This window comes from Corvus moneduloides, chromosome 21, assembly GCF_009650955.1.
Source record: "Corvus moneduloides isolate bCorMon1 chromosome 21, bCorMon1.pri, whole genome shotgun sequence".
NCBI lineage: Eukaryota > Metazoa > Chordata > Aves > Passeriformes > Corvidae > Corvus > Corvus moneduloides.
Window position 1 is genome coordinate 2,459,483 of NC_045496.1, and position 16,052 is coordinate 2,475,534.

Here is a 16,052-nt window from a genome sequence, read left to right on the forward strand (position 1 = left end):
TGCCAGAGACAGAGTCAGGCATTTGATTTTTCTAAGCTAAGCATGTAAATGAGACTGGCATAATCGGTCTGTGTTTCCCCTTCCTTTCTGTAGAGGAATATTTTGGGTTGAAGTGTCTGTGATGTGACTGATGCAGCAAGTCAGCGCTGTCAGAGCCTGATTCACGAGTCGGTGCTGCAGTGCTGGGGGTGGGAGCGGGTAACCTTGGCTCCTGTTCCTGCTCCTCCTCCTCCCCGGGAGCCCGAGATCCGGTGTCACCGGCAGGTGCTGCTGGGAGCGGCTCTGTCCCTGCTGGAAATGGGCTGACACCCACAGGGAGGGTTTTCCCTGGTCATGGCAGCACATGGACAGCTAAACCAGCAACCCTGGGCTCCTGTCTTGGTCACTGACAATGGACCAGGCAGGGGCATGGAGCAGCCCAGACGTCTCCTGAAATATTGCTGCTGGCCACGAGATGGTCTGGATTTTTATTGTGAGGGATCAAGTGGCTCTTGGTGCTGAAGTTAAGTCAAACCTCTTTGAATTTCCCACAGAACTGGAGTGTGATCTTATCACAGGAGCTGCAGCAGGGCCCGTGCGTAGGCACAGCTCCTTTGCTATTGTTGAGAAAGTCTTGGTCTGAGAAAATTTAGAGTAATAATGATCCCTCCTGAAGCGCATTGTTTCTCTTTATTCCGTGTTTGCCCTGGTAGCTGCACCATTAAAGCAGAGAGGGCACCCCAAGAAAAGCCACCACATCAGCCCACTCAGGACAATGCTCCAAGCAAGGGGAGAGAGCTTTACCAGCCAAAGATCTATTGGGAAGAAGCCTTCAGCTGATTCATTTCCCAGGTTTCCCACAACTATTTTGAGAGCTTTTGTCTCCCATTGTTATAAGAGAAATTTTTAATCCACTCTTCACAAGGAGCTTGGCAGGGATGGGATGTCCTGCCCAGCCCCCAGACCCATCCATCCCTGTGCGATGTCTCCCACCTGTTCCGAGGTGCTCCCGCTCCTGCTGGGGCTGGGCTGGGCTCCTGGCACCAGGAGGAACTGGAGCACCAGTGAATGCACACAAAAGCATGGGAAAAAACCTGCTGTGATTTACCCACACAGAGTTCAATAAACATTAGATCTGATGGCATTCATCGTTTTTTCATAGCATGCTCGATTACTGCTTCAGTTATTGCTCAAATGACATCATTCCTGGCAAAGGAATTGATTGATTTTTTAATGAATATTCATATGGCATTTCAGCCAGGAGTAGGCATTAATATTCTAAGAAAGAAGAATGAAACGTACATCCTAATTTAATGAATGATTGTAAATATGTATCTGATGGATAATGTGACGATGAGCATTTAAAAAGGCATCCATAGTCACCTCGGGGGCTTTTCTTGGGAACAAAGGGGCAACCAGGGTGCAGGCAGGGCAAACGGGGTGAGGGATGGACTGGGCCAGCCGGTCAGATCTCACCACGGATCTCCCGTCACTCGGGTTGGGATTCTGTAACACTCCGAGATAAATCACGAATTGGTAACACTTGCTGACCCCAGCTGATACCGGGGCTGTGACGTGGAAAACAGTGATGAGAGCGAGATGTGAAGCTGGACAAAGAGACAGAAGGGGCAGGAGAGAGCCCCCATTTCCTCCTCTGCCCCTCTGTCCCACCCCAGAGATCCCGGGGGCTGGTTGGAGGCAGGTAAAGCATTGGCTCAATCCCCCCGTGGAGCTCTGTCATGTTCAATTCCCTTCATCCTATTCCGGCTGCAAGGCTCGTGGTCCCCGAATGTACATATATTTGTCAGGCATTCTTAAGATGTCTCCCTGTTCTGAGCACTGATCCTTTGTGAAGGCAACAGTTGTAGTGCTTAAACAGCGACAACAGGCTCGCTTCTCCCCCCTCGTGCCATCCCAGCTTTGGAAAACGCTAAAACCCCGGGCTTAGAGTGCCGCTGCTCAGAGCCTCTTAAACAGGCGTTTAATTTAAATGCTCCTTCGGTCCCGGGGGGAGAGCACACACCTGAAGCATCCTCTGGAAGCAGGGATAAATCAGGGCATCGCCATTAAAGTCACCGAGGTGACAGGCACGAAAGGCTATTTATACCCAGCGGCGATCTATTGTGCAAGGCAGAGCACAGGCTCTTCTGCTGACACAGCACAAACCGCCTCGGCCCCACGTGAAATGCAAAAAGCAATCCCCGAAATTCCCTGCAAGCTTGCGGAGCCGCCGCCAGGACTTCTCTAGAACCGGCCCTGAGACCGAGGAACGGCGACCCGAATGGGAACAGAGCTGCTTTACCCCCCCTCTCCAATCAAAACTGCTCGCTGTTCCTCCTAGAGCTGGCAGGGAAGAGGGATAACCTTTGGAGGGCATCTCCTGGCTGCAGGCGGGGCTGGGCTCTGCTCCGCGGTGCCCCGGGAGCGCAGCCCTGCAGCCACGGCTCCCGTTTGCACATCCTCGTGCGTGGGACCGAGTTTGCCGATAAAAATACAGCCAGAGTTATGCTTGGTATGGAACAAGCAGGCAGTAGCTGCCGAAGACTTCACAACATCCCGCTTTTGGCTCGCCTCCAAAGCACCAAAACAAAACAAAATTCAGTTGGCATCTCTGCAGATTGAAGCAAGTTTTTCTTTTTTGCAGCAATTGCTGAACAAACGTTTCGATACTTGTGCCGCCGCCCCCGTCCCTGCTTTCTCCCCCGAATCATGTGCTGGAAGGATGGAAAAGATGTTCAAGGTCATGGGCGTGCTGTGAGCAGAATGACAGAATCCCAGAACCACTGAAGCTGGAGAAGCCCTCCCAGCTCATTGAGTCCAACCTGAGACCAATCCCCAACTTGTCACCCAGCCCAGGGCACTGAGTGCCACGTCCAGGCATTTCTTGGACACCTCCAAGGGTGGGGACACCACCACCTCCCTGGGCAGCCCCTTCCAAAGTTTCACCACCCTTTCTGTGAAGAAATTCTTCCTGAACAAATCTGCTCATTGCCCATGTCTGTCCTTGGTGATCTCACGTCACTTTGTCACCAATGTGGAGCTCAAGCCATGAGTGATGGGTGCCTTGGCCCACCAGGACCTGCAGGAGTGGGGTGGTTTCTCCAAACCACTCTCTTATCATGCTGGGGGCTTTTGGACCCTCAAGGAGGTGCAGCTTCTACACCTGGGCTGAATTCAACCCCCTGTGCCTGCCCTTCACATTGGAGAAGCAAACCCACCTTCTTCCCGTCCGTGGGCTGCTCCCTTGCACCAGCCAGAAAGGAGCAGCAACCCGGGAATTACAGCAGAGTCAGCCTGGGAAAAATCCCACAGCAGCGGCCTGAAATGAGGGAATTCAGGGTTTGGCCTCATATTTCTTGTGTGACACAGGACACAAACAATGTATATCTTCTGTAGGTTTGAGTGTTGCAACTTGACCTTCTGGGCTTTGCTTTCAACTGGTTTATTTATTTCCCCAAAAAGAGGCAGGTTTGTTGGAGAGGAAACAAGGTGAAACCCTGACCTTGTTGAAAGCGCTGGGAGTTTGCCACTGATTGCAGCAGAATTAGACATTTACACAGAGTTATAACCAGGGGTTCAGGTCTTGCTTCTTGCTTCTTTGGTGCTTGATGCTTTAAAGGAAGAGACCAAAAGTCCTCCAGCCCTTCCCTGCATGCCCACCATTCCCAGCAGCACCAGCCCCCTCCTGCCCTCTCTGGAAGCAGCTACAGTCCTTGAAACATGAAATTTTCTTGTCCTTATTGTAGCACATTGCTATCATGTCGTTACTGATCAGAAAAATTATCCTGTGTTTTCTCTGCATCCAGCCCCTTCCGAAGGCGTTCACAATGAGTGAGCACGGGCACAACTCGAACAATCAATCTCTGTGGAAACCACCCCCTGCTCTTGCAAAGAGCAGGCAGTGCACTCCCCTGGTTTGGGCAGTCAGAGTGCAGAAATACATCAATTTTGGTGATTTTTGACCTGCAAAGCTCTGGCAGCAGCCCCTCAAACGCTGCAATAGCGACTCTGCAACCCAGACTCCCCATGCACCCAGAGGAGCTCTTTGTACGGTGTCTTAATCAGTACATAAAATGCTTTCAGTGAAATGCTGCCTTCTTCTGTCTATTTGTCACAACTGATGCTCTGGTGAACAGTAAATAGGAAATTTGTTGGCAAATCAGCACTACCAGCTCGGTTTGCAAGGAAAGGCTGGAGCACAGAACTCTGGGCAAGTCCCTGTCGTGCCTCGTGCTGGACCCTCAGTCCTTGAGGTTCAGCAAGTCCTGAAGGCACATAAATCTCTCCTCAAAAACCCAGCAATACCCAGACAGCGCGTGGTTATGTAATTCCTAGCACTTCTGATGTTATTAAAAGGGCTGATTAAAGCAATGTATGCACAAGAATTCCCTACCAGTTCTGCTAGGAAAGCTCCACATTGAAAATTCCGGCCCTTTTAGCCGCCTGTGCTGCTCCCCCCTCTTCTCATCCCCGTCCCCGTTGCACAACGCTGGTTTCATGTTTGCCACCAGACAGTTTGCAGTCAGCCTCACATGGAAAAGAAGGAAGTAACAGTGCCTACATTGCACAGAACTGCAAGCAAACGCCTTTCCAAGAAACTATTAAGCAGTGCTCATTTGAAGTTAAAATGGAAAAAAAAAAAAAAAAAAAAAGAAAGAAAAAAAAAAGACAAACTTGGAAGGATTTTTCTTGGCTCGGAGCTTTTTATGAAATTCAGATTGGAAGCGAAACGTGGCCAGGCAACACCGGTGGTGCAGCACAGGCAGAGTGCAGGCAGGGATGCGCTGTCTTGGGCTCGGACAGATGCGAGCCCTCCTCGGTGCCGGTCCCTTCCCTGCCTGCAGAGGGGCTGCAGGAAGGAGCGGGGACCGCAGCCCCCGGGGCACAGCCTGGCACCCCTCAGGCTCCCCTCTGCTGCTCCTGCCTGGCACCACTGCCCGGCTGCCTCCCTGCTCCATCACCCCAGCGCTCCCCAACCCCCTCGCACTGTCTGGGGTTGGTTTTGGCCCCAGAGCCGGCGGGGCTGGCCGGGGGCCCGGGGCTGCGTGGGTCCCTGTGCCCAGGGATGCTGGCAGGGCAGCCAGCGGGACACGGCGCTGTGTGAAACGGCCCCTTTGTGCCGCACACAGCAGCAATTGTTCCTCGGGAGCTTTGCATGGACGAGGCCGCTGTCCCCCGGCAGCTTCAGACACCCTCGACGGCAGAATAAACGAACAGGCAGCGTTAAAGTAACCGCGCTGGGCTTTTCAAATATACATCGCTGTGATTTATTTTTTAAACCGTTGCTCGGTTTTCGAGGCAAGGAGATAAGACTCCTCTGGAAAAAAAAAAGAAAAACAAAAAGATCTTTGCCCATCTAAATTCTCCCCATTACCGAGCAAATGGTTTGCAACAACAAATTTATTCCACAGCGTCTCCTGTGCTCTTTTTTGTTTGAAAAAGCCACAAACAGATTGTGATTTTCTCTAACAGATTCACCATCTGGGAAATTTTTCATGCAACTCCTTTCCTCACTGGGAGCAAGTTACTCAGAGGGGAATTCCCAGCAGAGAGCAGACTCTGAAGGGATGGGTCGTTCATTTAATTAGCATGCATAATCTGGATGTCCTTACTCAGGCAAAACTCTCACCAGGGCCAACGGGAGATTTATTTTTTTTTTATTCAAGAACCAGCTAAGGACTTTGGTATTTGTCTCTTGGTGTTACAGACAGTGCTTTCCTTGCAGGGAAAAGTTGGTTTATGGCTGCATTAGAGGCTCTGATTTACTACAGTCTTGTGCATCCAAGGCCAGGATGTGGCCCTTGCAGGCCACAGTCTTGCAGTCACAAGGCTGAGCCCTGGCAGGAGCAGCTCCCTTTCACACACTTCCCCAGCCCAGGGAACCTCCAACGTTCTTGGAGCACGCTCTCACAGCCAGGGCAGTGTGGGGTGGAGGTCAGCGGGGGAAGAGGCTCTGCAGAGCCTAACACGCATCAGCACAGAGAAGTGTCCTGTTCCTACAGCCCTTGTGCAAGGGATGGGGTTCTTTTTCCCCTCAGCAGATGAATTTATCACATGGGAAGATGCAGGAAGTGCAGGGATGCTCCTTTTATCTGTTACCTTAAAGCTACTCCTGTGGAACATCAGCCTTGATTGCAGCCTCCCGAGCTCAGAGCTCGGAGCAGACCCCACCGCCCGGCCTGCTCCCACCTCAGCACAGCTCTGAGAGCTGCACAAGGAGATCTTACACTGAACAATTTTCACTGGCTCATTACTGGACAAAACTTCGCTTTGAACTGACGTTTTCTGGGCACGATGAGAGCTTTGAAGCAGGGAGACAAAATTAGTGCAGAGAGTTGGCAGGTGAAGAAATGACAGGGTGTTTTTTTTCTTTCCCCCAGCAGCAGAGCTGTCCAGGAGCTATGGAAACCTTGTTTGGCTAAATAAAAACGCAGAAAGATAACAAGGCTTCATATTTTCCAGCAACGTGTTTGCTGGAACAGTGTTCTATCTGTGTGTGCTAGAGGCTCCAGAACAGCCAAAGCTGTTCCTGAAGGGAAATGTGCCGTGCTGTTTTCCACAACTGGAAGTAAAGAATTTACTTGAAAGTAAAGAATTTACTCCCTCCAGGAGGGAGGGAAATCAAGTCAGTGATGTAAGAGAACCCTGGGAAGAATTGCAGTGAGCCTTCAGGCAGGTGAGGGGCTGGTTTCTTCTCCAGTCTGCTCCCAGTGACTTTTTGAGAGTTACAGCTATAAACTGGGACAAAACTCCCAAAGCTCCCTCTAGGAACTGGGCAAACAAGTTCTTCCCCAAGAGATGGCAAAGGCTCGATAACCACATATTACTGAAAGTGAAAACATATCCATCCTTGCCCAAGTCCTTCTCTCTCTTAGAAACCTCCTTCCCCTTCAAGTTCTCCACTGTGACTCTTCAGCTCTTGGGATACCAGAAAGGAGCATCTCCTGCACACATGGGGTTTGTGGGCTGCTCTATCCACACAAATATGTCTCCAGTTTGGTCTGTAATGGTCCTGTCCATACTGGGTCTCCAAAACCTGTGCTCCATGGACTCCAACTTTGCCAGTCACTGGAGAGCATGTCCTGTCCAGCATCTATTTTAGGGTTTCATGCTGCTGCACGTCACTGTAGTACTTTCCACACAAAAATAATAGGAATGCCAAAGTCCACCGTGGCAGGAATATTCCCCTATTCCCATAGGAAGCATCACAATTGTGTCCCAAAACTACAGCTCTGCACAGCAAGCTCAGCTCCAGCAGGGAAAGGAGGAAAGACAGGACCTTCTAGGAATTAATTGCTGTGCCCCTCAGTGGGAAGTGACAGCTCCTTCTGTCTCCTCTACCCTGCATTGCCCTGTTTCAGAGAACCACAAAGTCATTAATTTTGGAAAAGACCTCCAAGATCAAGTTCAACCTTCAACCCAAACTGTGCCCCCACCCTGCCATCCCACCACCAGGACATCCCCACATCACAGCGATACCATCACGAGAAGAGGAAATCCTTCCTTTTTCTTCCCAACCCATCCACCAACATGTTAAACACCCAAGTTTAATGTAGGTGGCATGTTTCATACAGAATTTTACAGGCACCCAAAACACCAGCTGGTGCCATGTTCTGAAGAGTTAACGAGGTGAAACTCCAACACTTCAGTCTCGTTCAAACACTCCCAGGCTGAACAACAGGCCCAAGGCGGCTTCGCCACCGCACGGCTCCTCAGCCGGGATCCCCCTGTCACCCAAACACCCCAAAAGCTCTGGAGCGAGCAGGACTCCTTCTCCAGAGGGTTTGGAGTAGGTCTGCAAAGGATACACTCTCCCAGATCAGTATTTCTAATATTTTTCCTGATTAGTCTTAAGGACATTTTTAACCCACCATGTGGAATAGAAATGTCTAAAGACCAAACATGGAAAGAAAGGAAAAATCCCAACAAACCATCTGCTCTCACTGTTCAGGATGGGATTGGCATGAAGGAATGCTGAAATGAAAATTGCAATAATTTTAGAGTTAAATCCATCTATATAGCTTTAATAGACTTAAAATATTTTGGATCCATCCTTCCCAACACTGAATTTGAAAAGAGTGAAATACTCAAAAGAACACAAACTTCCCCAACGAGGCACAGTCTGCAAGAACCTGCTCAGCATGAAATATTTCTGGCAAATATCATTATAAACCACTCTTGAACAGCAGAAAGTTCAACTTCCCCTGTTTCCTTACTTGTATTCTACAATGTTTTGTGTGTCCCTTTATCAAAAATGCCAGGTTTTCAATTAAACTAAATGGGGGAAAAGACCTCAACTTATGCTTTGCATAACCTTAATACAACATTCAATCTGCCTCTTCCTCCCTCAGTTGTGGCTTGGCTCTCTTTCAACTTCTAAGAAAGTTTTAGAATCTCAATTCTGCAAGAAAGAAATACTTTGGCAAAATAATCCTAAAAGCTTTTTTAAAAAAATTAAAACCAATGAATTTACATTCTGAATCATTCCCAAGATCTTACTTATTCTGCAACCTCTTGGGGATGTTGTGAGGTTTAATTAGCTCCAGTCGGAAAACGCTTTGACGAGGAAAAGTGCCAAATGTTGCTCCACTCAGGTAGAGCTAAAATGTCTAAATTATTACATCATAAAACAAATAATTTGAAAATTAATTCGTCTTCCTTGCCAGCATGATTTCACAGGGACCTCACTTCCCCAACTGTGCTGGTAGGATCACACCACCAAGGTGTCCAAGTGTGGTAATGACCAAAAATCAGAGATTTTTGAACGTCATGGTGCCTTTGAGGCTGCCTCAATCACCTAATTCTGGGGTGTCTGTGTGCCACAGGAGACCTGAGCTTCAGGCCATTCTGAGTGCAGGTACTTGGCCACCTTTGTAGAAGATGCTGGGGAGTCACTGAGCTAAGGCAGCTCAGCCCCAGGGTCTCTCTTGAGGAACATCTGGGCGTTTGGCGAAGGTTATTTGTTGTGATTTAACAAGGACACGTCCTTCTTCCTCAGAACACAGGGCCAATGGAAGTCCGAGCGGCCAAAGCAGGTTTGTTGAAGGAAGGCACAAAAGTGAGGCTCCATCTCCCGCTCCCTGCACCAAGGACGTGACAATGAGCCAAAGCTCCCCAGATGAGATCTGAATGCTCTGTGATAACGAGGTTATGCTCAGTATCAGTCACTTGCCCACATCTGCAGTTGGCAAGGGGTCTCAGCCTCCAGCAGTGACCTTGTGAGGCTCCAGCTCCAGGGCAGATCCCCCCACCCCGGCAGCTGCTCAGCAGGGACAGCTCAAAAAAGGCTCACTCAGGCTGTCATATTTATGGAATAAAGCAGTTGGCTCGCAGTCAAATTACAAGTGATGAAAAAGGTTGTGAGACTCCTTGTACCCACAAGCTCCTTTGTTCCTTGACCAAATTAGCGCTGGAAGAACCACCTGCTATTCATGTGTTAATCGCATGATCGCTGCTCTGCTTTACAGGCTCACACACATCAAAGCCGGCTGTGTCACCCTGTTCCTGTGGGGGTTTTCAAAGAACACCGTGAAACCAGAGAAGTTCACGACCTGGGGACGGCCCAAACCTTTGTTTCCTTCGGATCCGGAACCAAACCACCGCAGGTTTGGCCAAGCAGTTGAGTGTGTCCATCACAGCGGGCCTGGCAGGCACGGGACCACAAATCACCCTTTCACCCAAGGAGTGCTGAAGTTCAGCCACTCCCAGGCGAAACAAGGTCCCACCACCCAAGGAGGATCCCGGCTGCTCTCCCAGGGCTGTTTGCTGGCCGGCTGTGACAGGTTTTCTGCAGGAATTCTGGAGCACAGCCACCCCGAGAGCCTCCCCCAGTCCGCAGCGCTCCGGGCTGGCAGCTGTACTGGGCAGGAAAGCACCGGGCTGGGGATTACTGGGAGCTCTCTCTGCACACAGAGCAAGCTGGAGCTCAGACCTACAGGACACTCAGGATCTGGGGTCTGGAGAACAATCCCAGAGAAGGCTCTGGGGAGATCTCTGTTGGGAGGAAAGTTCCAGACACCAGTTTGTGACAGATGCTGATGCTACATCTCTGCTGCAGAAAGAGCCTTTGGCTCTCTCGGGGCTAATCTAAAGTTCACACCACCGTGGCCATTATTTATTCAGCTCTGCTGTTCAGCTGCGTTATCTGTAACACTCCATAATGACAGAATTTCGGGGGGTGCTTTAGCTTTGGGCTCCACACAGAAGCTTCTCTATTTTCTATCCATAAGCCTCCAAACCGAAGTATGTCAGCAAAAGGCTGCACCACTCACAAGCTGAAATGTGAAGGATCTTTCCCCGTGTGCAAACGGCACTCACAGCTTTGACCAAGGAGAAGATAAAAAACACAGTCATGTAATTCCACTCTTGCTTATTTCCCTATGATTGACCCCAAAGATTTTGTGGACAGAGGGAAAAAGGCTCTCCATCATTTTTACCAACTCGTTTTCAAACATTTCTTTAAAGAATGCAGGGAAAAAGGCAATATTCCATTATAAGGCAAAACAAACAAACAAAAGCAATATAAAAATAAACTTCAGGCCAGCTTCTGGGCTCCATAAATAGAGTTACTTGACTGACTGCATAGTGACAACTTAGATCAAGACCAGTAGAACTGAGCTTAAAATTCAACTGCCTTTTTGAGCTGCTGGTAACGCTCTGCAGTGACCCCCTCCCCCCCCGCTGCAGAGGTAGAACAATTCGTGTCATTTCAGGGAACAATTATTGCCAGCTCAGACTGCACTCTGCTACCAATCTCTCCCAGGTAAGACAGTCTCACCTCATTGTACTCCGTGAGACAGAAGAATCTCTGTGAGAAAGCTGGAACTAATCAATTCAGGGAAAAGTAGAACCAAATGCCAAGATCTGAACGCTGAGGATCATTGCAATGGGTCCCCCTTAATCACTGCAAAATGAGAACATATTTGCCGTGACTGGGAATTTCAGGAGCACATGATAGCAAGCCCTGCTCCCATCCCTCCCGTGGATTTGTGCTATTAGGGAAAGACTCAATTACTCAGCACTAACTGCCTGAAAAGGACAAAGCCACTCAAAGCTATATAATCACCTTAAAGTGGATGAAACAGTAGAGTGGGGCAAATGTATGTCTTGCACAAATCTAAAAATAAAAGAGGGGAAAAAAGCCCCCAAAGCTCTACAGTCTGTTGAATTTTGGCCCCAGATTCTTATTGGGAATATGCAAAATGTAAACCTACAAGAAAGATACTTATTACAGGCCTGAGATATTAAGGAACGTTTTTAGGAAAATGGTGAAGATGGATTAAGAGTGTGGGGTGCAAAATTATCTGGCTTCTGTCCTCCAGATAAATCACGGCCTTTTTCATGCCCACAGGAGTACAGGAACACCAACAAAATAGGCTCTTATGGATTAAAAGAAACTTATATTAACCTGCACTGTGCAAAGAATAAAACACCCAATCAAGTGTTGCACTTTGATAATCAAAATGGCACCTCGACCCTCAAAGAGATACAAATTCCAGAGACAAGCATGTTAATTTATCCACAAAAATTAGCACTGAGAAATAAATTAATTTATATTAGAAAAAAAAAAAAAAAAAAGAAGAGGATATTGACACATTTTAGGGGTAGAAGAAAAGTCACCTCCTGATCCCACATGCGCTTGGTTTTATTTACATATCCACAAAGACCATGAAACACCACCCCAGCCCCCCCACCAGCAGCATGGTCACATGAATCCCATAGATGAGCAGTTCATTCATGAGGCTGAAGTCCACCCGCCTCCGCCCCAGCAAGAGCAGGATGATGGAGAGTTTGTACTGGAAGCGCAGGAAGATGCGGATGCCAAGGTACTGAAGGCAAAACAAGATCGAGAGAGCCACCCAGAGGATGGAGGTAAAGAGGCTGCAGCTGAAGTACAGCAGGAAGCGGATGAATCCGTACATCCATCGCGATTTGAGATAGATGTCGAAGTTGTTGTACTTGGTGCGCACCAGGTGCGTGGTGCGCACGGGGCCGCAGGCCGAGTGCAGGCAGGTGGTGTGGGGGCCGTGGAACGAGCGCACCCGCCGGGGAATGGGGATCACCGGCATCGGGCCCCGCCCCGCGCAGCCGGCCCCAGGCCACGAGCCGCAGGGCACATATCAGATGGCAGCGGGACAGAGCCGGCAGCCTGGCACAGCTAACCCTGGGCTGGATGTCCGCGAAGGGAGACACCTGCGGGAAGGCACAGGAGGGAAGCACAGTGAGCAGAGTCTGGCTTGGTGCTGGCAAATAACTCAGACAATTGAAGTTTTCTCTAAGTAACACGCACAATAGAAAGTTTCAGTTCTCCTGAAGCTGCTGAATAGAGCAACTTATCCCGCCTGATTTCAGCATCAGCACTCACTTACTACTGCTTTCCAAACCTCAACTTCTTCCCTTAAAACATCTTTGTTTTTCCTCTTTGCTTCTTACTCCCCACACAATTGCACTCTATTTCCACGCCAGATTCCAAATAAATTCCCCGGCCAGCACCAGTTGTAGCCTGTTGTAAACTTTATCCAGTGTTAATTCAGCAAAGAGGTTTGGTCTGAAATGATCCTGGCTAATTCACAGATCTTTCCTAATCCAACAGCCATCCTGCAAGAGCCCACCCATGTGAGCAATAATATTAATGCGAGAGCAGTAATATTAATGTATGTGTTTGCATCAGGTCGTTATTTCCTTTAAAAGTAAAAATAAAAAGTGTCTCCAAGTACTTTTGCAAGTGAATTCTAGATTTGTGCTCATTTCCAAACTTGGCAAAGCTTCGCCAAATAAACAAACTGAAAATAATGGAAGGTCTTGAAAGAACAATGAGGCAATCATGTTTTTCACACTCCACAGGATGTACCTCCCCTGGCTCAGGCCAGCCTTGTGCTCTTGCTGTCACTGCAAGGCAAGGCCAGGCAGCCTTTCAAAGGCATCCACCAGTTTATTTCTCCCCTTGGGACCTGCAGAGATAAGTGAAATTATCTTGATCTTCTGCAGTGTTTAGGATTTATAATCTTAACATCCTTCCACACACCCATTGTTGCTGTGTGAGTGATGAGCAGGAGCCTCTTAGCTGCTCTCTGCTTCACCCCAGGCTCCTGATGTGCCAAATTCCGGGAATTATGAAATGACAATGCACTCATCAGATAATGCTGGAAAACAACAGGGACTTCCCCAGACTCCTCGCACACCCAAGTGTTCAGATCCAGGCAGATCTTTCCTTTGTTGAACCAAAAATCTGGCTATTCTTAAAAGTAAAACGAATTCTTTCGTTTCCTTACTAACAGAACTAACCACAGAGCAAATGATAAAGCTGCAGGAAACTGTATTTTTGATACCTAAATCCTTCTCTGATACAACATGCATCAGTGGGGAAGTCTCTGCCCTGCTTCCTGCCTCAAATCCCATGGAAATTGCAGTTCTGATCTCTCCTGCTCAGCCCCAGCTTCCAATTCCTTTTTGCGGTTACAGAAATGTGAGGCAGCATTGGTTCTACATGCATCAGGGACTACCAAAAAAGGAGTAGGGGCTAAATGATGATTTAGGGAATTTAGGAAACCAAGGGTTCTCCGGTTCTCCTCAATTACCACAGGCACCCTCATAATTTTAGGTGCCTCTTGCCCTGTTTCCTGTCTGTAGCCAGGAAATGCCAAGCAGCTCGGAAATGTGGCTTTTGCAAGGCACAGAAATTGCTCAGACACTGAACCAACGCTGCCTAAAACCAACCCAGTTCTGTGCCTGGAGCATGTGACCTGACACACTTCCCACACGATGGGTATGAACTGCTCAGCGTTTGCTCTCAGAGATATTTTTGGAGGACTAAAGCAGACAGGTCAAAAATCACATGCTCTGGATGCAGAGCATTCAATTCCTGACGATGCAGCCTCTCCTTGCAACTTCCTTCAGCAGGACACAAAGTTTTCCAGCATCCTCTTGCACAGTTACTGTGCCCACCACGGGAACAAACACCCTTTGGTGGGTTCATGCTCTTTGGATGAACTCAAATATCAACACTGGAAAAGGCACGAGCAGGGGGACATTGGGAGGACAAAATAAACTCTGAATTATTACATTTTAGGGGTGCTGCCATCCACTCAGCAGGTCGGGGCTCCGCTGCCCTTCTGGGATGCCACTGAATTCTTGGAACAAAAGAGTGAAGTTTTCCTGTGACACCTTCTAGGAAGAGTGACAGAAACTGCTGAGGTGCTTCAGAAACTCACAATTCTCTGCACAGGAGTTGATCTAAAAGGCAAAATGACAGAATAATTTTCAATTTGCTCATTTTGTGCATTAAAATGTTCACAGTTACTAGGCCCCGCCTCAAGCATGAATTTTTAAGCCCATAAAGACTCTAAAAAGAATCCAACACTTAGCAATAAACGGATTCCAGCTTACTGATCCATGCTGGGAGGAATCAGTGAGCTGGTAGTCAATGCCAGGACAGAAAATCACAATGAGCTCCTGCTGGTCACCTCTCCTGTCACAAACTGTTCTGGGGCACGTGAAACACGATGCAGGGAGCACAGACTTTCCAAACTGAATATGGAATAGCAGATCCTCCCTGGGAGGATGGTGAGGCCCTGGCACAGGGTGCCCAGAGAAGCTGTGGCTGCCCCTGGATCCCTGGCAGTGCCCAAGGCCAGGCTGGACAGGGCTTGGAGCAGCCTGGGACAGGGGAAGGTGTCCCTGCCAGGGCAGGGGGTGGAATGGGATGAGCCGTAAGGTCCCTTCCAACTCAAACCCCTCTGTGATTCTGTGATTATCCCCCACTCTGTATTTTGCACGTGACGCCCATAAACAGCTTTGGACACCCATTCCATAATTTTGGGGGCCAACTCGGCCTTTTCTGGGCATCACCCCACAGCTCAGAGGATTCCAGCTCAAGGCACCTCCGTGTCCTCCACGCCGCTGTCACCCCCGGCACCTCATTCGTGGTGGCCCCACCGGGACGTTAAAAACGTGAATAACTCTTCGATTTGGCGAGCTTTCACCGCCTCTCCTTTGAAAAGGGAGCGTGCGGTGAGAAAGGCACGGGAACGCCGCGCTGCCTCTCCGCATCCATCGGACATTCCAGGCAGGACCTGCCCAGGCTCGGGGCACTCCCCGTTCCGGGAGGAGCGGGGGCAGCTCCGAGCCGCCCGGACTGACGGGACCCCCCGGCGGGACCCGAGTGCTCCAGGAGGAGCCGCACAAGGTTAGGGACAATGACAAATAAAGGTTAGAGCCGAGGGATGAGCGCCGGCAGCGCCGGAAGGAGGGGAAACGCCAACTCCTCCTACATCCCACCGATCCCGAACGGAACCGCGGCCGCTCGGGGAAGGAGCTGCGGGAGGGATCTCGGCCTGGCCTTCCCCGGGGGCCCCGCACGGCCGCGACTCACCCCGGGGACAGGGACCCCCCGGGCCCCGGCGGGCAGTGACCGAGCGCTGCCGCACCGCCGGGCCCCGGGGCGGAGCTCCCGCCGCCGCAGGGCGAGGCCCGGGCCCCGCCGCCCGCCGGGCCGTGCCTCGCACTCACCGTGGTGCCCATGGCCGCGCCGGGCCCGGGCGGAGCGAGGCCCGGGCCGCCGGGCGCCCGCTCTGCGCATGTGCGGGGGTGGCTCCGGTTCCTCCGGTTCCGGCGGCGGCGGCGGGCGGGGAGCGGCGGCGGCGGCGCGCGGTGATGGCGTCATCGCGCCGCGCCGCCCCCCGGCCGGAAGCGGCGGGGACGCGTTGCCCGGGCAACGGGGGGCGAGGGGCGGCCGGGCCCGGTCACACCGAGGGGGTCACACCGGGGCTGAGGGTCACACCGGGGGGGTCACACCGGGGGGGTCACACCGGGGCTGAGGGTCACACCGGGGGGGCACACCGGGGGGGTCACACCGGGGGGTCACACCGGGGCTGAGGGTCACACCGGGGGGGTCACACCGGGGCTGAGGGTCACACCGGGGGGGCACACCGGGGGGGTCACACCGGGGGGGTCACACCGGGGCTGAGGGTCACACCGGGGGGGCACACCGGGGCTGAGGGTCACACCGGGGGGGGTCACACCGGGGGGGGTCACACCGGGGGGGCACACCGGGGGGGGTCACACCGGGGGGGTCA

The 16,052-nt window shown here is 50.8% G+C and overlaps 1 protein-coding gene across 1 annotated transcript; it reads right to left on the minus strand.

The window, feature by feature from the left end:
* Nucleotides 1-11,415: 11,415 nt before the first annotated feature.
* On the minus strand, nt 11,416-15,610 carry TMEM250 (transmembrane protein 250). Its single transcript, XM_032131071.1, has 3 exons — nt 15,487-15,610; nt 14,041-14,211; nt 11,416-12,171 (listed from the first exon to the last, which is right to left on the minus strand). Exon 3 carries the CDS (start codon nt 12,045-12,047, stop codon nt 11,628-11,630), a length of 420 nt encoding a protein of 139 aa, XP_031986962.1. The 5' UTR covers nt 12,048-12,171; nt 14,041-14,211; nt 15,487-15,610; the 3' UTR covers nt 11,416-11,627.
* Nucleotides 15,611-16,052: the final 442 nt, after the last annotated feature.